At 51.3% G+C, this 23,162-nt stretch overlaps 2 protein-coding genes across 5 annotated transcripts in view; one reads left to right on the top strand and one right to left on the bottom strand.

Annotated features, from left to right (window-relative positions):
• PUS3 (pseudouridine synthase 3) overlaps positions 1-17,992 on the bottom strand; it is a 34,622-nt gene extending 16,630 nt beyond the window's left edge. The window contains exon 1 of one of the 2 annotated variants that reach the window (XM_073546307.1): positions 17,844-17,992. The gene's annotated coding sequence lies outside the window, so the exon portion shown is untranslated. Of the gene's footprint in view, positions 1-17,815 lie in introns of both variants that reach the window. The other variant, XM_073546308.1, reaches the window with a different exon arrangement.
• On the top strand, positions 17,933-20,684 carry HYLS1 (HYLS1 centriolar and ciliogenesis associated). Of its 3 annotated transcripts, none has more exons than XM_073546313.1 (2): positions 17,933-18,062; positions 19,403-20,684. In XM_073546313.1, the coding sequence occupies exon 2, from the start codon at positions 19,423-19,425 to the stop codon at positions 20,281-20,283; it is 861 nt and encodes a 286-aa protein (XP_073402414.1). In that variant the 5' UTR covers positions 17,933-18,062; positions 19,403-19,422; the 3' UTR covers positions 20,284-20,684. The 3 variants fall into 3 exon arrangements, with proteins under 3 accessions (XP_073402414.1, XP_073402412.1, XP_073402413.1); XM_073546311.1 differs by having other exon boundaries at positions 17,948-18,084; XM_073546312.1 differs by having other exon boundaries at positions 17,950-18,079.
• Positions 20,685-23,162: the final 2,478 nt, after the last annotated feature.

Here is a 23,162-nt window from a genome sequence, read left to right as displayed (position 1 = left end):
TCCAGTCGGTTTAAAGAACTGGAGGATCTGGATACCCCTACCTCTTTGGAGGACTTAACTCTCTTGCGACCAGCATTGATTTACGCTTCCAGGAGAGCACCCGTGAGGCAGCCAGAGAGAGAAGACTCTCTCATCTCTCCTCGTCCACTCTCAGTCCTTCCCACATACGCCCCGTGTTATCTTCTGCGGCCTGTATCTGAGCCTATGCAGGTGGACTGGCTCAAGATGGCTGAACGGCACCGTAAGGAGAGGCTTGCACAAGGGCTGTTTTTACTGTGGGAGTGTGTGACAAACAGCGCCGCCGGTGCCACCAATACGTCACGATCCCACCACTGACACGAGTTGGTCAGCAGACGGAGGGACGCGATGCACTGCCAGCACACGGCTATCACAGGCAAAGTGGGGCTTATCTTAGTTATCCCACCACTGGTACCACGTGACAAAAATATACAGCAAGCTAGTCTTGCCCTAACAATTTATTGCAGAGGGTTATTTTGGATGCCCCACCACTAACAACCTTCCAAGAACTGCGGGGATTTATGTATATCCCACTTTCTCAGTTCCACTTTGGAACTTGCAGCTCTCCGGCGCCCCCCTTATCCTCAGGTCAGTCAGGGACCTACACCTAGGATAATTGGTCACCGGCCGGCTGCTTCAATGAGGTCTGGCCACCCGGCACGCTGAAGTGAGGGAATTATCAGTGCTCTGGCCACAGCCACCCAATTAGCTTATCAGATCCCTTTCCGTCGCAGCCAGCTGTACCCGGGGCCCAAATCACATTTTGCCGCCACCAGCTACGATTTACTTAATAATAATAATAATCTTTATTTTTATATAGGGCTAACATATTCCGCAGCGCTTTACATTTTGCACACATTATCATCACTGCCCCTGATGGGGCTCACAATCTATATTCCCTATCAGTATGTCTTTGGAATGTGGGAGGAAACCGGAGAACCCAGAGGAAACCCACGCAAACACGGGGAGAACATACAAACTCCTTGCAGATGTTGTCCTTGGTGGGATTCGAACCCAGGACTCCAGCGCTGCAGCACTAACCACTGAGCCACCATGCCGCCCACACGTGCCGCCCACAATGAGTTAATTAAGAGGGTCCGTAGCAAACCCCCAAATTAGTAGCGATTATCTAAAGGCGCTTAAGTTCGTTTCTTAGAGGATGGAGGCAGGCTAATAGTTTTATGATTTATTCCCCAAAGGGGCAGTGATTGCATAGATTAAATATATACATTGCAAAATATAAAACAACAAGGATGAAAACAGAAATTACACTTACAGTTGCTTAATTGTCTTTAGGTAGCCATGTGCTAGGGGGATGGGCAGCAGCCATACGTCCCCAGACATCCGGTAGGTCCTTTCAGCATGAAAACTCCCGCTCAACTCAATGGTTTGAACCTTGACGTGCCTTATGGCCTCTGCTGTGTGACCTCACAAAAAGCGGTTGGCCGGGGAGGTTAAGCCCCCTTACTCTGGAAGTTACAATCTACTTACAAACTTATAATAACTAAATCTCGACGAGGAAAGCTTGTATAACCACGCAGATGGTATCATTTGTCGTAGTTCGCTGAATACAATAAAACAAAACCACGCATACCGTAGTTAAGACACACCATTTGGGAGTAAACCATATATCAGTTTCTGGTGGTGTTAGAACAGTGAAAATTAGGGGTTAGAAAGCTGGTTTCGTGCCCTACGCAGAAATGTGCGTTTTATATCTGTCACACATGGTTTTTACGATATGACTTGTTTTAATATCTCTCATTCATATGCTTGCCCCGCATGGCTCAAACAAAGAAACCCTTTCCCTTAACTAATCAACATTCCTTTCTGTGGAGAGGGGCCAAATGCTTGCAGAGAAGTGTCCTATTACCAATGCGGACACAGAGCTGTTAAGGAGGGATTGCAGGAGCTGACAGTCTACAATGTCATCAGTAGAGTAGCAATGGGAGATTTCTAAAATGTCCCAGCAAAATCATATCTTACAGTACATTACAGAAGCTGAGACCCTGCCTCCACATCAACCATAAGACTGTCCGATTGACCTCGTTCCTGGCTCTACCCCACCTAGGGGTAGAATATACCCACTATCTCCTGCCAAAACCCAAGCCATGTCGGAGTATATCCATGAGAATCTAGCGAGAGGTTTCATCCACAAGTCTTCCTCGCCCACAGGTGCAGGGTTATTCTTTGTCTAAAAGAAGGACGGCTTCCTCCGTCCCTGCATAGACTATCGAGGGTTGAGCGACATCACGGTCAAAAACAAGTATCCGTTGCCACTGATCCCGGAGCTCATGACTGGCTAATAGGAGCACAAATTTTCACCAAGCTGGATCTTCGTGGGGCCTACAACTTGGTCCGTATCCGTTCCGGTGAAGAACACCTTTAACATCCGAGACGGTCACTACGAGTACTTGGTCATGCCCTTCGGCCTCTGCAACGCTACAGCGGTATTCCAAGAGTTCGTGAACGACGTCTTCTGGGATTTACTGTACTCTAGTGATGTGTCGTTCGCGAACGATCCGACACAAAGAGCCGGCTCCCTGCTGTGAACGATGGGAGTCGGCACCCCAGTGAGAGCCACTAAAATCCCTGAATGACTCTCACTGGATGGAAAATCCCGGTGTTCAGCAGGCGTAACTCCGCCCACCCAAACAAAACTCTGCACCTCAGCAATTTAATTGGTCCCTAGAAAGTGGTTGGGGTTCCGGACGCCTGAACACACATGCAGTAGGGATCTATTTAGGATCCAAAAAGAACCTGCTCTTTTTGGTGAGCGGAGGCGTGAGAGCCAGACCACCAAAAAGAGCCGGACTGCCCATCACTACTGTACTCCTGCATAGTGGTCTACCTGGATGATATCCTCGTGTTTTCTCCAGACCTGTCTGCCCACAGAAAGAACGTAAACCAAATACTCCTGCGTTTGAGGGAGAACCGCCTTTACGCAAAGATCGAGAAATGTGTCTTCGAACAATTGTCCTTGCCGTTCTTCAGGTACATTATCTCGGACTCCGGTCTACGCATGGATCCGGCGAAAGTGTCCGCCGTTCTCGATTGGCCACGGTCCCATGGGGTGAAGGCAATCCAACACTTCCCTGGCTTTGCGAATTACTATCGGCAGTTCGTCCCCCATTTCTCCTCATTGGTTCGGCCTATCTTGTCTCTTATCCGCAAAGGAGCTAACCCTAATGCTTGGTCTGCAGAGGCCGAGTTCACCTTTCTATCCTTGAAACAAGCTTTTGCCACTGCTCCAGCGCGTCACCGTCCAGAGGTTAGTAAACCTTTCATCCTTGAAGTAGACGCATCCTCTACCAGGGCTGTTGCTGTTCTTTTGCAGAGATCTTCTTCAGGACGTCTAGTCACCTGCTTCTTTTCCAAAGTATTCAACCCGTCTGAGCTTAATTACTCCATTGGTGACAGTTATTGGCCATTAAGTTGGCCTTGGAGGAATGGAGATACTTACTAGAAAGTGCCATACATCCGTTCAAGATCTTCACGGACCATAAAAACCTGGCGTACAGTCAGTCAGCACAAAGGCTCAATCCCCGGCAGGCCAGGTGGTCATTGTTCTTTGCCAGTTTTGACTTTGAACCCCATTTCCGGCCTGTCGATAAAAACATTAAAGCTGATGCTTTATCGAGATCTTTCCAGTCGACTGATACTGAAGAGGAACCTTCACATATCATCGGCCCGTCCAAGATAATTACCGTGGCTTCTGTTAACTTGACTTAATTACCCCCGGGAAGAACCTTTGTGGCTGAGAGCACTCGAAAACGAGTGTTAGGCTGGGGACATTCATCCAAAATTGCCGCCCATGTTAGGGTCAAGAAGACTCTCTCCCTGTTGTCCCGCTACTGTTCTTTGTTTAAGCACATGTGGTCGTATATGTATATGGGAGATAGTAAAATGGCCGTACCTTAGACCCCGTCCGTGACAGAAATATGAAAATTACATATTGGGACGTGCTCCGATCAGGCTTTACTACAGTGGTTCTTGCTAAATCCTGGCATCAACAGAACCAGAGAAACGGAGTTCTTCTGAACAGAGCGGAACAAACAGTTAGTGTTTGATGTCATTACAAAGCGAATTTCAATATAAGATGAATGATGGTTCTGCCGATATTCTGCTAGGTTCTCAAGCCCAGATATGATGGTTATAAGTGTTCAGAACCCAAATCTGTACTTTAAGAACGGAAAGACTGTCAACAGACAGCCCCTTTGGTGATGTCACAAGCCCAGACTTATAAGTCTGCAACTGAGCCCCCCCTAGTTAGTTGCTGCTGGATGCCGTGACAATAAGGTCTCAAATGAATGGTGATGTTTGGCTCCTCCTCCTCCCTGCATTGTTCTGCCTGAAATGATCTAAGCTAAATGTAAACCCCTTCTAATTTTAGTTGCATTGTACATACTATTTGTTAGGGGCCGGCGGAACGCACCAAATAATAAAGATGGTATAAGGTATATGATGCGTTCGCAACCCGGGGTCCACCATGCAGAGATGATAAACTGCAGCTAGACAATGACGAACGATATATAACGAGAGGTAGCTGGACACCAGAGGGTAACCACTGACCCGATGCGTGCAAGGACAGACTCTGTTACTTCACGGAGTTCGCACTAGCCGGCGTATAGCGTGACCTGTTAAACATCACAGATCGCGACTATGTAAACTACCGCTCAGAGCGGGTACAATGTCTACCCTGGTGGACACCACTAACCAGCACAAGAACAGTGCTGGTAAGCGCACGTAACTGCGCACGGTGTCGCTCTGGCAGACACTGCGGTATCAGAGGCCTGTGCTGGCCGGCGCCCCAAGGCGCTACAGGACGGAGAGCTGACTACACTGCGGCGCTAAGCAGTGCTAGATGCTAACTCTGACTCTTGGACCCTCACTCATGCGTATCAAAGGGAGGGAGTCTTAATGAGTCAGTCACCAGTCTCAAACATCCGTCATCACTCACACCACTAAACAGTATAGCATCAAAGTCTATCATAGCGCATGGCGGGGCGTCCATGCAAACCTTTTATAGCAGCGTCCTTCAGGGACCTTCCTTGTGGTCCAATCCGAGCTAGAGAAGGACCTGAACATCTGACCTCCGATCTCCAATTGGCATGCTCAGTGGACTGAAAGGAAGACTTAGCCCCTGGAATCATTCGCTGCCGGCCAGCATGCGTTGCTATAGCTGGACCAGAGGTGGCAGCAGCAACCAAGCCCACAATGCTGGTGTGGGCAGAGCGCCGGGATCGACGAGTCTGCTGAGCAGGCTCCACTGCGGCTGGAGAGCAATGGGAGACGGTTGAAGGCAAAGCTCAGGATCCCTGCGCGCCAGGAACCCGACGCCTAACACTATTATTTTCTCATTTCGTAAAGCCTTTTTATCGTCTGTAAACACTGCCCATCATTTGGGAAAAAACTATAAAAATTTAATAGTTCTACCTCCATGCTCTGTGAGAAATGTACACGTGCCTGAAGTAATTACGCTACTAACTTGGGGTTTGCTACGGACCCTCTTAATTAAATTAAGAGAATCGTTAACTGGTGTCAGCGAATTGTGGTCCCGGTTGGGTGGGTGAAGCTGGCAGCGACGGAAGGGGTTTTATAAGCTTTTGTGTGGCTGCGGCCAGAGCATTTATAATTCCCTCGCTGCAATGTGCCTAACAGCCAGTCCACAGTGAGCGGCCCGTCCGGCGACCAATTATCCCAGGTGTAGTTCCCTGACTGACCTGAGGGTAAAGGGGGCACCGGAGAGCGAGTTCCAAAGTGGAACATCCATAAATCCCGACAGCTTGTAACATATTGTGGCAGTGGTGTGATAACTAAAACTCACCCTGCGGTAAATTTTTAGGGCAAGACTAGCTTCCTGTTTTTTAATCACATTGTGCCAGCGGTGGGATAACTAAGATAAGCCCCCCCTGCGCCTGTGATAGCCGTGTGTCGGCGGTGCGTCGCATCCACTGGTCCATGACATATTGGAGGGATCGTGACATCGGGGCGTCCCGACCCCTCTCCGCGGCGCTGTATACGCGGGGCGTCCCGACCCCTCTCCGCGGCGCTGTATACGCGGGGCGTCCCGACCCCTCTCCGCGGCGCTGTATACGCGGGGCGTCCCGACCCCTCTCCGCGGCGCTGTATACGCGGGGCGTCCCGACCCCTCTCCGCGGCGCTGTATACGCGGGGCGTCCCGACCCCTCTCCGCGCTGTAAATATGGGGCGTCCCGACCAGGGCTGTGGAGTCGGTAAGCCACAGTTGCGACTCCGACTCCTGGATTTTATCAGGCTCCGACTCCGGCTCCTTCATAAATGGCCAATTCATAACAACAAATTTACTGTTGTAAAATATTAAACATTAACATTTTAAATATTAAACCAGGGGAAGAGTCTTGAGGAGATCATTTGCATATTCCCAGTGCCTTCTGGGATAAGTGAAGAGTCTCCGCGAGCTCAACGATCACTGGGTTTTGGCCGTTGCAGCTGAAAAGAGGAAATCGGAGAAACCAGGGGAAGAGTCTTGAGGAGATCATTTGCATATTCCCAGTGCCTTCTGGGATAAGTGAAGAGTCTCCGCGAGCTCAACGATCACTGGGTTTTGGCCGTTGCAGCTGAAAAGAGGAAATCGGAGAAACCAGGGGAAGAGTCTTGAGGAGATCATTTGCATATTCCCAGTGCCTTCTGGGATAAGTGAAGAGTCTCCGTGAGCGCAACGATCACTGGGTTTTGGCCGTTGCAGCTGAAAAGAGGAAATCGGAGAAACCAGGGGAAGAGTCTTGAGGAGATCATTTGCATATTCCCAGTGCCTTCTGGGATAAGTGAAGAGTCTCCGCGAGCTCAACGATCACTGGGTTTTGGCCGTTGCAGCTGAAAAGAGGAAATCGGAGAAACCAGGGGAAGAGTCTTGAGGAGATCATTTGCATATTCCCAGTGCCTTCTGGGATAAGTGAAGAGTCTCCGTGAGCGCAACGATCACTGGGTTTTGGCCGTTGCAGCTGAAAAGAGGAAATCAGAGAATCCAGGGGAAGAGTCTTGAGGAGATCATTTGCATATTCCCAGTGCCTTCTGGGATAAGTGAAGAGTCTCCGTGAGCGCAACGATCACTGGGTTTTGGCCGTTGCAGCTGAAAAGAGGAAATCGGAGAAACCGCGCGCCTTTCGGCGCGCGAATTTTGGCTCATCTTTCATCTTTTTAAGAAATCTCAAGATGGAAGAGGCCAGGAGCCATTTGGTGAGCTGCATTTCTTGCTACATGTTCACAGATTTACCAGTGGAAAAGACAAACTTCACATGCCACAAATGCAAGCTTGTGTCCCTGTTGGAGGAAAAGTTGCAAAATCTCGAAGAGAGGTTAGCTACGTTGAAGATCATTAAGGAAGGTGAAGAGTTCTTGGACAGAGCAGAATTATCTCTTCATGTTACAGAAAGAGAAGAAATTCGAAGTGCACCTGAAGAAACAGAGGAATGGAGACATGTGACCCAGAGAAGCAGGAGGATCAGGAGGCAGTCAGCACCCATACTGCTCAGAAACCAGTACCAGGCTCTCACGCAGGAAAACGATGAAGAAATACATCAGGATAAGACTTTGCCAACAAACAGCAACCTTGTACGCCTTCAGAGTCCTCCTGGATGGAGAAAGAAAAATGTTGTGAAGAAGAAACGGAGAGTGGTGGTCATGGGGGATTCCCCGTTGAGAGGAACAGAGGCCGCTATCTGCAGACCGGATATAACTTCAAGAGAAATGTGCTGTCTTCCAGGTGCAAAAATTAAAGATGTGTCTGACAGGATATCAGGACTCTTCAGACCTACAGATGACTACCCATTCCTGCTACTACATGTGGGGACAAATGACACCGCAAGAAACAACCTGGAAACCATCTGCAGAGACTTTGAAGACTTAGGCAAGAAAGTGAAAGAACTGGGAGCGCAGGTGGTCTTCTCTTCCATCCTCCCAGTGGATGGCCATGGAACAAGGAGGTGGAATAAGATTCTGCAGGTGAACAACTGGCTACGTCGATGGTGCCGTCAGCAACGATTTGGATTTCTGGATCACGGAGTGAACTACTTATACGATGGACTACTTGCTAGAGATGGGGTGCACCTTACGAAGACTGGAAAGCAGGTATTTGGAAGTCGCCTTGCTACACTTGTAAGGAGAGCTTTAAACTAGAACAACATGGGAAGGGAAGCAAAAGACCAGAAAAAGCCATACACCTGACAAATGCTATTGAGAACTCTGCTATTAGAAGTGGAAAGGAAGAACAAAGACAAAAGAATCTAATTAAAAAAAATATTGGAGAAGGAGAAACCAATCACAAACTAAAATGTTTCTATACTAATGCACAAAGCATGGGCAACAAACAAGGAGAACTGGAACTACTAACACAGGAAAAGAAATATGATGTCATTGGAATCACTGAAACTTGGTGGGACAATACACATGATTGGAATACAAGGCTAGAAGGATACAACTTATTTGCAAGAAACAGACTTGATAAACGAGGAGGAGGTGTCGCATTGTATGTTAGAAACGCGTATATCTGCACAGAGATTGAAGCTTCAGAGACTGGGAGTTCTGTGGAAACTGTTTGGGTAAGAATACAAGGACAGAACAATGGAAAGGACACCATTGTAGGCATTTACTACAGGCCGCCTGTGCAAGCTGAAGATATGGATGAACTCTTTATGCATCAAATGGCCAAGTTCTCCAAAAAATATGACATAGTTGTCATGGGAGATTTCAACTATCCAGACATTTGTTGGGAATCTCTCTCAGGCAAAACTAACAGGTCAAGGAAATTCTTATCCTCTCTTGCTGACAACTTTATCTTCCAAAAGGTAAAGGAGAAAACAAGGGGAACTGCTACCTTGGATCTAATCCTTATAAACAGGGAGGAAATGGTTGAGGAGGTAAAAGTGGCTGGGACCCTAGGAGGTAGCGACCATGCTATTTTAGAATTTTGGATAACTAGAGGTGGAAGACCTGTGAAGACTCAGACGTCAAGGTTAGATTTCAGAAAGGCAGATTTTAAGGGATTCAGAAAGAGAATTGGAGGGATCCAATGGCTGGATATCCTTAAAGACAAAAATGTCCAGGAAGGATGGGAAATCTTGAAAAATGAAATTCTCAAAGCACAGTTGTTAACAATTCCGAAAAGAGGGAAGAATAGGAAGCATTTAAGGAAACCAGGATGGATGAACACAGAACTTAAGCACATGCTAAAAAAGAAAAAAATGTTTATAAAATGGAAAGAAGGAGGCATATCTAAAGAAGAATATAATGCTGTCTGCAGAACCTGCAAGGCACAAATCAGATTATCTAAAGCTGAAAATGAATTGAGGCTTGCAAGAGATGTCAAAAGCAATAATAAAGGATTTTGGGGATATGTCAAAAGTAAAAGAAAAGTCAAAGATGCTATAGGATTTTTACAGGATGAAAATGATGAAATGGTAAGACAGGATGTTGAGAAGGCTGAACTTTTAAATTCCTATTTTGCATCTGTTTTCTCTCAGAAAGGAAATGTAACATCAACTGTTATTCACTGTCCTATTAAGGGAATAGAAGAATCCAGGATATCTATAAACAGAAAGATAGTGAGGAAACACTTAGCTAACCTAAATGTATTCAAGTCTCCAGGTCCAGATGAATTACACCCCAGAGTACTGAAGGAGATAGCAGAAGAAATTTTTGAACCCCTCTCCATAATCTTTGAAAATTCTTGGAGAACAGGAGAAGTGCCAGAAGACTGGAGAAGAGCAAATGTTGTTCCTATCTTCAAAAAGGGGAAGAAGGTGGACCCAGGCAACTATAGGCCGGTGAGTCTGACTTCTATACCAGGAAAGATCTTTGAACAAATTATTAAACAACATGTATGTCAATACCTGGATAAGAATGAAGTGATTAAACAGAGTCAGCATGGGTTTGTAACTAATAAGTCATGTCAGACTAACTTAATTTCCTTCTATGATGGTATTACTGATTGGGTGGATCAAGGAAATGCTGTAGATATAGTATATCTTGACTTCAGCAAAGCATTTGACAAAGTCTCTCATACAATCCTTATTGAAAAAATGACTAAGTATGGAATGGACAAGGCAACTGTTAGGTGGATTCATAACTGGCTTAGTGATCGGACCCAAAGAGTGGTCGTAAATGGCTGCACATCCAGTTGGAAGAATGTCTCAAGTGGGGTACCACAGGGCTCTGTCCTGGGCCCTGTATTGTTCAACATCTTTATCAACGATTTAGATGAAGGAATTGAGGGTAAACTGATTAAATTTGCTGATGACACAAAGCTAGGAGGGATAGCTAATACTAGAGAAGAGAGAGAGAGGATTCAAAAAGATTTAAATAAACTGGAGAAGTGGGCAGCAACTAACAGAATGGTTTTTAACAGGGAGAAATGCAAAGTACTACATCTGGGCAATAAAAATGAAAAAAGCATATATAGAATGGGAGGAATAGGGCTAAGTGACAGCACATGTGAAAAAGACTTGGGTATACTAATAGATCACAGACTAAATATGAGTCAACAGTGTGATGCAGCAGCAAAAAAGGCAAATGCAATTCTAGGATGTATTAACAGAAGCATACAGTCTAGATCACGTGAAGTCATTATTTCCCTCTACTCCTCTTTGGTCAGACCTCATCTGGAATATTGTGTCCAATTTTGGGCACCACATTTTAAAAAAGACATCAACAAACTGGAGCAAGTTCAGAAAAGAGCGACCAGAATGGTGACCGGTCTGCAAACCCTGTCTTATGAGGAAAGGTTGCAGGATTTGGGAATGTTTAGTTTGCAAAAGAGAAGACTGAGAGGAGACTTAATAGCTGTCTACAAATATCTAAAGGGCTGTCACATTGTAGAAGGATCAACTTTATTCTCATTTGCACAAGGAAAGACTAGAAGCAATGGGATGAAGCTGAATGGGAGGAGACACAGATTAGATATTAGAAAAAACTTTTTGACAGTTAGAGTGATCAATGAGTGGAACAGGCTGCCACGAGAAGTGGTGAGTTCTCCTTCAATGGAGGTCTTCAAACAGAGGCTGGACAGATATCTGTCTGGGATGATTTAGCGAATCCTGCTTTGAGCAGGGGGTTGGACCAGATGGCCCAGGAGGTCCCTTCCAACTCTACGATTCTATGATTCTATGATTCTACCGGGTGAGTCATAAAGGACGGATGTATTTGAAGTGGCTATAACTCACCACCAGGTGGAGGTAGAGATGTGCGGGAGGCGGGGTTATGTTTGTGAGGTGAAAGCATTGTTTTTATTTTAGTTTCAGTTTAAGCTATGGTGCCGTGGACGATAGAACATCGCGTTTTTGCGTACGACAGTTTTGTCAAGAATAATGAGTGTATCACAGCCGTTCAGCGTGAGTTTCGGCGTCATTTCAATATTCACAGAAATCAAGCTGTTCCCGCTCGTAACACTATCCTACGTTGGGTTGAAGCACTCCGTACACGAGGTACACTAATGAACAAACGACCACCGGGGGCTCCACGAACGGCACGTACCCCTGAAAATGTGGAACGCGTCAGGCAAGCCATGCTGCGTAGTCCGAGTCGATCTGCTCGGAAACATTCTTTAGAACTTGCCCTCAGTAATCGTACAGTAAGGCGTATTTTGCATTTAGACCTGCATTTCCACCCCTATAAATTGGCCATTGTGCAACAGTTGGAGCGCGGGGATTACGCAGCGCGACTGAAGTTCGCACATGAGATGGAAGCAATTATTGAGCAAAACGACAACCTTATTTTATTCATGAGTGATGAAGCTCATTTCCATGTCAATGGCATGGTTAATCAGCAGAACTGCCGTTATTGGGCCTATGAAAATCCGAAAGAATTACATGAACGACCGCTGCACAGCCCTAAGGTAACGGTGTGGTGCGCTATGGGCAAATATGGCGTGATTGGTCCGTACTTTTTCGAAGGCGATAATGGCAATACTGTTACCGTGAACTCACAACGTTATATCGCCATGATAAATAACTTCTTTGTTCCTGAGTTACGACGGCAACATATCCCCATCTCTAGTGTGTGGTTTCAACAAGATGGGGCAACGGCCCACACAGCCGGAGCAACAATGAACGTTCTTCGCCCTCTCTTCCCTGGTCGCATCATTTCCAGGTTTGGCGATATTAATTGGCCTCCTAGGTCCCCAGACCTGTCCATGTGCGATTATTACTTATGGGGTCACCTCAAATCACGTGTATACAAGCTTAAGCCTCGATCGTTACAAGAACTGAAGGAAGCTATTCGAGTGGAAGTTGCCCAAATCGACAGAGTTGTGTTGGAACGTGTTGATGCCAACTTCCAAGAACGCCTTTGGAAATGCATCACTGATAATGGCCACCACATGGCAGATGTTGTTTTCCACACTTGAATTTGTCAAATGCTATTAGTATACGTAACCAAATCTGTGAATACATTTATATTTAATAAATATTTAACGATTTTATGATTAGTTTAAAAACGTCCGTCCTTTATGACTCACCCGGTATGATCGTGCTTATTCAGTTTCTCACCATCATATAAGTAATCAGACCACTTAGAGCAAAAACTACATTTATTAGAATACAATTAGAATATAGCAAATAACTTTTATAAACTTTTCTAAACTGTAAGTAAATATGCAATAAACACTTTTATGCAGTTAATAAGAAGAAATCTATAAATTTGTCCTCAGAACAAGTATTGCCTCTGTCAGATCCTCCTTCATGGATGCCCTCAAATCTGATCTAATTATTTTGAGGGCAGAGAACAACCTCTCTACAGTAACTTGTGTTGGTGGCAAAGCAGTAACCACTCGGGCAACATCTCTGACAATGTCAGGATACAGAGGAATCGCTTGTTGCACTGTTATTTTTGATGAATGGTCAAATTTCTCAATTTCTTTTAGTGCACATGAAGAATTCTGCTGAAATGTACTGGCTGTGTTTCTTGATGGGGATGACTCTTCTTCTATGCGGGAACGCTTTGCACGGTCCTTGTGATCCAAATATTTTTCGAAATTAAATTCTTCATCAGTTGATGATGAGGGTGAAGATGTGGCAGGACGACCAAATTCTTCTTGTTCCTCCTGACTGTTCTGCAACCCTTTCATCCTTACTGCTATTTCAAACAGAGCTTCTTTTCCTTTACTTAGCTGTTGATCATCTAGAAGAATCCGATGCATTGGGTCTACATAAACAGCTGCCAAAAGAATGTTATTTTGTAATAGTAGCTCCTCTCTCCGTTTCATTGATATAGCAATGCCACTTGTAATTAACCCTCCTCTTTGGGACAGGCGAAACATCAGGTTCTTCCACTCCTTTAAGAAAATACCTGGAGTTAAGTCCTCTGCTTGTAATTTTTTAGTCACTGTAAATGGGTGCGCTAGCAATTTTTCCAGCTCAGTCACCTGATTCCACTGACTTTCATTTCGCGTCAGTTGAGGGTTAGCCATGTCTACAAGAAAGGTTTTCAGTTCAACCAAGCGCTGAATCATTAAGTAAGTACTGCCCCATCGTGTGGCTTGATCAATAATTGCCCCTTTTCCAGCACGTCTCTTCAAAATTGAGTCAACTTTAGGGGTTCTGGCAACAGTAGCCAATTTTCTCACCTTGCCAATCAGTGCAGCAGCATGTCCTTCTTGCAGACCGTCTCTTATAGCCAGCTGTAGCGTATGCACAACACAGCGCATGTGATGAATGAAAGAACATATTGACACAGTTTCAACAAGATCATCTAAACTATCATGTTGCTGTTCATCTGAAGCAACTTCAGTTTGCTCCTCAGTTACAATACTGTGTTCCTCTATTTCAAACATTTGTGTGTCTGTGGACCCAGAATGTTCTTCTAGCTGCTGGTCACCATCATTACTCTCATTCATTAGCTTAATAGTACTTATCATATTTGAAGCATTGTCAGTTACGACAGAAAGAACTTGCTCTTTTTTAAGTTCATAGTCTTGCAGAACCTTTTCCACCAAGACCTGGAGAATCTCACTGGTGTGATGAGCTTTGGTATCTTTTACTGCCAATGTCTTGGTAACTATTTCATTTTTGTCACAAACAAATCGGACATTGATGGCAAAATAGTTCACTCTGTGACGTGTGCAGGCATCCATTTTAAGAAACAGAAAGCGTCCCTTGAGAGTTTTTTTTAAGTTCTTCCTTTTGTTTAAAAGCTTCTTCGATAACTAATTTTCTAATACTCTCTCTCTCCAGAGAAACACCAAGCTTGCGGGCCATTTCCCCATTCAGACACATAAAAGCTGGTCGTGAAAATAATGAAATAGGCACACTATCCTTTACAACAAGCTCTATGATCTGTTTTTTAAATGTATCTACTGTCATTGTCACAGTAACTTTGTCACTGACAAAATATCTTGCAACTGTTGGCTGCAAAGTTCTCTGCTCCTTTGTTTGGCTGGAAGAGCTGGGCACTGGGTTCATTGGTTTGGATGCAGTCTTTCTCATCCACTGCTTTCAGTACTTCTGGATGAAAGCGCTGTAAATGTCTCTTTAGATTAGAAGCTCTGGTAGGAGCATTTTTATCTTTGCCTGAATATGCACTCCTCTTGGCTTCACAGCATTTGTTTTCGTCTGGATCATTTGTCATACACTGACAGACATAATGTTTTCTATCTTGAGTGATGGTGAAATGTTCAAATACAGCTGATTTAATGTGATGCTTCTTTGACATTCTCAGGTTTTTAATTCTGCATTCACAATCCAAATGACAATTGTTTTTCCTAAAAACAATTGTACAAAATTATTGCCAGGTCGTACAACTGATATAGTGGTCAGTAATACTGTTATTATTCCTCATGTACTCACAGTTAACTGATGCAAAGTTTGTTGAAAGGATAATACTTCTTACAGTCTTCCTCTTCTGAGTAGCAGGCAGCTGTGAGATGCTTGGAAGACGCACACCTAGTATGATCTAGTCTAGAGGAGGAGCTTTACTACTAAGAATTTGCAACACATTTTCACTTTCAGTTTCATAAATTGTAAGTAGGGGGGTTGGGGCAGCATGAGGTTAACCAAGTATAAGATTAGATAAGGGCAGTGGAGAACAGTGACACACAAGAAGTAAGAAATGTCTCTATCTCCAGCAGAACTGCTTATCACTGTTGTTCATAGTTTGATAGAACATATATATTTGAGTAACATTTATAAAATTCATAAGAAAGTCCAATTATGAAATAATACATTTTTTTTAAAGCTGGAGTCGGTACATTTCTACCGACTCCAACCAAAACTAACTCCGACCCCACGACTCTGACTCCACAGCCCTGGTCCCGACCCCTCTCCGCGCTGTCTACACGGGGCGTCCCGACCCCTCTCCGCGCTGTCTACACGGGGCGTCCCGACCCCTCTCCGCGCTGTCTACACGGGGCGTCCCGACCCCTCTCCGCGCTGTCTACACGGGGCGTCCCGACCCCTCTCCGCGCTGTCTACACGGGGCGTCCCGACCCCTCTCCGCGCTGTCTACACGGGGCGTCCCGACCCCTCTCCGCGCTGTCTACACGGGGCGTCCCGACCCCTCTCCGCGCTGTCTACACGGGGCGTCCCGACCCCTCTCCGCGCTGTCTACACGGGGCGTCCCGACCCCTCTCCGCGCTGTCTACACGGGGCGTCCCGACCCCTCTCCGCGCTGTCTACACGGGGCGTCCCGACCCCTCTCCGCGCTGTCTACTCGGGGCGTCCCGACCCCTCTCCGCGCTGTCTACACGGGGCGTCCCGACCCCTCTCCGCGCTGTCTACACGGGGCGTCCCGACCCCTCTCCGCGCTGTCTACACGGGGCGTCCCGACCCCTCTCCGCGCTGTCTACACGGGGCGTCCCGACCCCTCTCCGCGCTGTCTACACGGGGCGTCCCGACCCCTCTCCGCGCTGTCTACACGGGGCGTCCCGACCCCTCTCCGCGCTGTCTACACGGGGCGTCCCGACCCCTCTCCGCGCTGTCTACACGGGGCGTCCCGACCCCTCTCCGCGCTGTCTACACGGGGCGTCCCGACCCCTCTCCGCGCTGTCTACACGGGGCGTCCCGACCCCTCTCCGCGCTGTCTACACGGGGCGTCCCGACCCCTCTCCGCGCTGTCTACACGGGGCGTCCCGACCCCTCTCCGCGCTGTCTACACGGGGCGTCCCGACCCCTCTCCGCGCTGTATACACGGGGCGTCCCGACCCCTCTCCGCGCTGTCTACACGGGGCGTCCCGACCCCTCTCCGCGCTGTCTACACGGGGCGTCCCGACCCCTCTCCGCGCTGTCTACACGGGGCGTCCCGACCCCTCTCCGCGCTGTCTACACGGGGCGTCCCGACCCCTCTCCGCGCTGTCTACACGGGGCGTCCCGACCCCTCTCCGCGCTGTCTACACGGGGCGTCCCGACCCCTCTCCGCGCTGTCTACACGGGGCGTCCCGACCCCTCTCCGCGCTGTCTACACGGGGCGTCCCGACCCCTCTCCGCGCTGTATACACGGGGCGTCCCGACCCCTCTCCGCGCTGTATACACGGGGCGTCCCGACCCCTCTCCGCGCTGTATACACGGGGCGTCCCGACCCCTCTCCGCGCTGTCTACACGGGGCGTCCCGACCCCTCTCCGCGCTGTCTACACGGGGCGTCCCGACCCCTCTCCGCGCTGTCTACACGGGGCGTCCCGACCCCTCTCCGCGCTGTCTACACGGGGCGTCCCGACCCCTCTCCGCGCTGTCTACACGGGGCGTCCCGACCCCTCTCCGCGCTGTCTACACGGGGCGTCCCGACCCCTCTCCGCGCTGTCTACACGGGGCGTCCCGACCCCTCTCCGCGCTGTCTACACGGGGCGTCCCGACCCCTCTCCGCGCTGTCTACACGGGGCGTCCCGACCCCTCTCCGCGCTGTCTACACGGGGCGTCCCGACCCCTCTCCGCGCTGTCTACACGGGGCGTCCCGACCCCTCTCCGCGCTGTCTACACGGGGCGTCCCGACCCCTCTCCGCGCTGTCTACACGGGGCGTCCCGACCCCTCTCCGCGCTGTCTACACGGGGCGTCCCGACCCCTCTCCGCGCTGTCTACACGGGGCGTCCCGACCCCTCTCCGCGCTGTCTACACGGGGCGTCCCGACCCCTCTCCGCGCTGTCTACACGGGGCGTCCCGACCCCTCTCCGCGCTGTCTACACGGGGCGTCCCGACCCCTCTCCGCGCTGTCTACACGGGGCGTCCCGACCCCTCTCCGCGCTGTCTACACGGGGCGTCCCGACCCCTCTCCGCGCTGTCTACACGGGGCGTCCCGACCCCTCTCCGCGCTGTCTACACGGGGCGTCCCGACCCCTCTCCGCGCTGTATACACGGGGCGTCCCGACCCCTCTCCGCGCTGTATACACGGGGCGTCCCGACCCCTCTCCGCGCTGTCTACACGGGGCGTCCCGACCCCTCTCCGCGCTGTATACACGGGGCGTCCCGACCCCTCTCCGCGCTGTCTACACGGGGCGTCCCGACCCCTCTCCGCGCTGTCTACACGGGGCGTCCCGACCCCTCTCCGCGCTGTCTACACGGGGCGTCCCGACCCCTCTCCGCGCTGTCTACACGGGGCGTCCCGACCCCTCTCCGCGCTGTATACACGGGGCGTCCCGACCCCTCTCCGCGCTGTCTACACGGGGCGTCCCGACCCCTCTCCGCGCTGTCTACACGGGGCGTCCCGACCCCTCTCCGCGCTGTCTACACGGGGCGTCCCGACCCCTCTCCGCGCTGTCTACACGGGGCGTCCCGACCCCTCTCCGCGCTGTATACACGGGGCGTCCCGACCCCTCTCCGCGCTGTATACACGGGGGTCCTCACCTCTCCGCACACTGATCACGTGACGTACCTCGCTCCGGCCGCCGTACACGTCACACTGCTCGGCACGTGCTCCTCGAGGATCTTCCGGCCCCTGATAATGACGTCAGATGGTTGCCAAGAGACGGCAGTATTGAGGGCGCTGCCCCGTGACGTCAGCAGGCGGGCTGAGAGCGGCCGTTACTCCAGGAGCGCCGGACGGAGCGGCAGCGAGAGCAGGAAGAGCGGAGATCACCGGGGCCGCCCGTCCGTGAGTCCTCCCCGCTAGTAAGGTGATAATGCAGATACCGCGCGGAGTGAGTGCAGAGGAGGAGGAGCCGGAGTGCGGTCTCCCTCTCCCGTCCCTCTCCCATCGCTCCTCCCTGTGGCGGTCTCCCTCTCCCGTGGCTCCTCCCTGTGGCGGTCTCCCTCTCCCGTGGCTCCTCCCTGTGGCGGTCTCCCTCTCCCGTGGCTCCTCCCTGTGGCGGTCTCCCTCTCCCGTGGCTCCTCCCTGTGTCGGTCTCCCTCTCCCGTGGCTCCTCCCTGTGTCGGTCTCCCTCTCCCGTGGCTCCTCCCTGTGGCGGTCTCCCTCTCCCGTCGCTCCTCCCTGTGGCGGTCTCCCTCTCCCGTGGCTCCTCCCTGTGTCGGTCTCCCTCTCCCGTGGCTCCTCCCTGTGGCGGTCTCCCTCTCCCGTGGCTCCTCCCTGTGGCGGTCTCCCTCTCCCGTGGCTCCTCCCTGTGGCGGTCTCCCTCTCCCGTGGCTCCTCCCTGTGGCGGGCTCCTCCCTGTGGCGGTCTCCCTCTCCCGTGGCTCCTCCCTGTGTCGGTCTCCCTCTCCCGTGGCTCCTCCCTGTGTCGGTCTCCCTCTCCCGTGGCTCCTCCCTGTGGCGGTCTCCCTCTCCCGTGGCTCCTCCCTGTGGCGGTCTCCCTCTCCCGTGGCTCCTCCCTGTGGCGGTCTCCCTCTCCCGTGGCTCCTCCCTGTGGCGGTCTCCCTCTCCCGTCGCTCCTCCCTGTGGCGGTCTCCCTCTCCCGTCGCTCCTCCCTGTGGCGGTCTCCTCTCCCGTGGCTCCTCCCTGTGGCGGTCTCCCTCTCCCGTGGCTCCTCCCTGTGGCGGTCTCCCTCTCCCGTGGCTCCTCCCTGTGTCGGTCTCCCTCTCCCGTGGCTCCTCCCTGTGGCGGTCTCCCTCTCCCGTGGCTCCTCCCTGTGTCGGTCTCCCTCTCCCGTGGCTCCTCCCTGTGTCGGTCTCCCTCTCCCGTGGCTCCTCCCTGTGTCGGTCTCCCTCTCCCGTGGCTCCTCCCTGTGTCGGTCTCCCTCTCCCGTGGCTCCTCCCTATGGCGGTCTCCCTCTCCTCTGATAACTCCTCCCTGTGGCGGTCTCCCTCTCCCGTCGCTCCTCCCTGTGGCGGTCTCCCTCTCCCGTCGCTCCTCCCTGTGGCGGTCTCCCTCTCCCGTCGCTCCTCCCTGTGGCGGTCTCCCTCTCCTGTAGCTCCTCCCTGTGAATGTCCCCTTTTTTATGGCTCCTCCTCTTTGACCATATGATTGCACATGTGAGCACTCCATGGGGCAGGCGGCCGTCTCGCTCATCTTTGATCGCCGTTCTTCTCTACTCTCTAGGGTCATCTCTTCAGTAGAAGATGTCAGTGTTGAGCAGCGACGGGTCGCTGTCCAGCAGAAGCGCAGACCCCCACAGTTTCCATGAGCTTTCCTCGGACAGCTCCCTCCGTAGCGCTCCACTGACGGTCTCGGAGGAGGAGCTGCGCTCTGAGCTCTCTCTATTGGGATTCACCTCTGTTCCCCAGCAAAGGCTTCTACAATTCAAAGAAGACCTGGAGTGCCTGATGCGCAGCCGAGCCGCACTGGAAGACTCCTTGGGACCCTTTGAAGACCCCACCGATGTTGGGAAGGAGAATGGCGGAACGTCTGTGAGTGACTGGGACAAGCATTCGGCTTCTAGTCAGCAGTGTGTGATTAACGCCCCGGCGCACAGGGGAGCCCTGGACCCCTACACCAAGCACACAGTCAGAGCGGGGGCTCAAGTGCTCGGAAAACCAAGGCCACCAGCTCTAACTCGCAAGGTGCTGCGCAGGAGCAGTGACGGCCAGGTGCAGGTGTGTGACGAGTCCATGCTTTCTGCCGAGTCCGAGCTACACGATTCCAGAGTCCCGTGTACCGAGTCACAAGCCAAGAAATCCTTCATCCGTATCCCGCCGTATTCCCTGCTGGAGCAGTACAGGCAGCGCTCCGATCCCGTAGGACGCTACCAAGAGTACAAGCAAAGCTGGGACGCCCTGCAGGGGTCTGTGGAAAGGAGTAAGAAGGAGCTCTGCTGGGGGGTCCGCGAGAGGATGCTGTCAGCACCACCTCTGCTTCTCCCCCGAGCTCTGCCATTGCCCAACTCATATGTAATCCCCACAGAGAAGAAGAGGTTCCGGCTACGATGGGCCATCCGACATGCCCTTGTGCATGGCAAAATGCCACGAGGAGACTCCTCCTAGGTGACCGCAGACTGCAGGCATGTGTGGTGTCCTCCGGGGCGGCCCCTTACACCCGTGTGGTGTCCTCCGGGGCGGCCCCTTACACCCGTGTGGTGTCCTCCGGGGCGGCCCCTTACACCCGTGTGATGTCCTCCGGGGCGGCCCCTTACACCCGTGTGATGTCTGGGGTAGCGCTGTATTCTGCTGTCAGCAATAGTGATGAGCGCGCGTGCTGGGATACAGCGATATCTGAGCATTCCCAAGTGATCTGCATGATTCGCTGCTGTAAGGGAATCCAAGCCCCTAGTATACTCAGATCACACCCGAGCATGCTCAGATAACACTCAGCACGCCCGCTCATCACTAGTCCACAACTGTATGTTTTTGTATGAGAAAATAAATTCACCTATTTTTAGATTTTATCACAATATTGTCATGCTAAATGCACAAAAACCTTAAAAAAATGGAAAATATTTAATTTTTGGGTGTCCTGCACCGCATTCAAAGTTCTGTTGAAAGGAGTCATAGGAGTCGCATGAAACTTAAAATCCCGAGGGCCTCGAACACCAGAAAAAGGGTAGATCCCAAAGTTACATTCACCAAGAGGGTCTCCTTTTGCCAAGACCAGGCCAGTGGGTCCATGTTGCTCTACGGAGCTGCTGTCATACTTCCTTTTCACATGACGAGAGCGATTTGTGCGCAACCCCTGGAAAGAGGGAGTTTATTATAATGATCCTCTGCAGTGTGCCAAGCCGTGCCCTCCTCCTACCGAGCTGCGCCCTCTCCTCCTCCTCCTACCGAGCTGCGCCCTCTCCTCCTCCAACCGAGCTGCGCCCTCTCCTCCTCCTACCGAGCTGCGCCCTCTCCTCCTCCTCCTACCGAGCTGCCCCCTCCTACTGAGCCGCGCCCCCCTCCCACCGAGCCGCCCCCCCCCCCTACTACCGAGCTGCCCCCTCCTCTTCCCCTCCCTCTCTTCACCAGGCTTCTACCCTCGCCTCTCCGTGCCGTAATAGTACTGCTCCTTCATTTCCTCAGGCAGCTCCTACGCTCCAACCTCGGCTCCAGAGAAAAACAGGGCGGGTTTCCCCAGGGAAATCCTAAGGCTTCGCCGCCTACAGTCCAGCAGCAACTGACAGACGTGAGCGCAGGGGAATTCCTTCTTCAACAGCCAGGCAGCTGCGGGACCTGCACCTCCGGGCGTATGGATGGGGGCTGCGGCAGGGACACAGGCCGGGGACGGAGCCTGCAGACACGGAGGCAATCCCCGGGAACAGCACCTCCATTCCGCCTCCCACAAGTCCAGAGCCACTCAGAGCAGGCACCGGAGCGCAACCTCCAACAGGAGAGTCCCTCAGCGCTGGGTGTGGGGGAAGTCTCGGGTACATGCCAGGCAGATCACAGGGCGTCTGAGTAGGCCCAACCTCGTTCGTGCGGGGTTCCAGGAGCAGACAAGCCAGGCAATGACCGTCTCAAGGTGTCCCACAGGTTCCCCCCGCTGCACTCGCACAGGCTGATGTAGGCTTGACGGTGCCAGATATTGTAGAAGAGGCAGGAACTTCACAGCGCGCGTCCCATCTCAATGGTGGCCATCTTCTTAGTCCTTTTACTCAATTTTTGACCAACTAACTCCGGTTGATCCATATCAGACCTCAAATTCTGAACCAAAACGGATCCTTCCTTCACACCTGAAGGGATCTTGAAACCAAAATGAAAACCCTCCTTCATCAAACATGCTGCGTCTCTATCGGGGAAATGATCTAAATACTGCTCCATCCGCTCTACCCTCACCAGAGTCGTCCCTCTTACCTGCAGCTTCTCCAAGCTTTCCCTTTCCTCTCTTAACACTTTGTGAAGCTGTGGTGTCCCCCGCAACCGGAACATTTGTGTTTACAGGACATAAAGATACATTCCTTCTCATTAAAGCGCCAACACAAACCCTTCTTTGCTCCTGCCGGTGGTGCCCCTGAACTAGCGGGTACCCTGGTGGCCCCAAGAAAGTAAGACGATGACGCTCTTGGTGCAGACATTAAACACATCCTCAAACTTATGTCCTTGTTATCCCACTGCAAACTGGGACAAACCACCTTCCTTTGCCTAAACTGTTCGTCATACCGCAACTAACCAGTCCCGCCATACGTACAACATGCCTCCTTGATGCTATCCAGATAGCAAAAAAGAGAAGAACTTTTCCAGGGCCTTCTCCCCCACCACACTAGCCAATATAGAGAATGCCTGCAGCCAGTTGGCAAAAGTTCGGGGAATCAACCGATTCCTAATGCCTTTCCTCTTCCTTTTCTACTCTCCATCAACTTCACCCTGTCCGATGGCACATATTCATCCCTCCATATGTTCTCTTTCACCTCTGGTTTTAAACGCGCACCCAGCGGCCCATCAAAACACACATATACTTCCCCACGAGCCTTATCATCCAGTCTCACTCGGTCAATACTGCCTGCTCTCCGACTCGGGGGCCCCACCCTGAGTATCACTTGTGACCCCTACCGAGGCTGAATCCACCTCAGCCGTTTGCGCCATGTGCGCCCCACCCCCTTGCCACACCGCAGCTGGGGAAGACCTAGCCACGCCCATCAATTCATACCCAACTGCGACACCTCGCTACCTGCCAACCCCTCAGACACAACCTGCCGCACACCACCCACATCACAACCACTCGCTGCATTACAGTGATCACAATGCTTACTGGGGTGACTTTGGATTTCGAGTCCCGCTGGTCCTCCTCTGATTCTTCTCCTGTAGATGCCCGACCCTCCTCAGACTCCACCGGCGATGTCCCAGCAACTAAAGACCCCTCAGCCCTTGTTGCATCAGTGCTGCAAATGTCCATAGTGTCTGCGGTAGTGGAAGGCACTTCAGCTGCACGCCTGCAGCCCGCAATCCTC

Source organism: Dendrobates tinctorius, unplaced genomic scaffold, assembly GCF_039654945.1.
Source record: "Dendrobates tinctorius isolate UK_male_01 unplaced genomic scaffold, ASM3965494v1 ptg000146l, whole genome shotgun sequence".
Lineage (NCBI taxonomy): Eukaryota > Metazoa > Chordata > Amphibia > Anura > Dendrobatidae > Dendrobates > Dendrobates tinctorius.
Note: the sequence above shows the minus strand (reverse complement) of the source record. Positions and strands in the feature narration are given on the sequence as shown.

Coding starts and splice junctions, on each gene's coding strand:
- HYLS1 (XM_073546313.1), top strand. CDS start 19,423: ATGTCAGTGTTGAGCAGCGACGGGTCGCTGTCCAGCAGAAGCGCAGAC.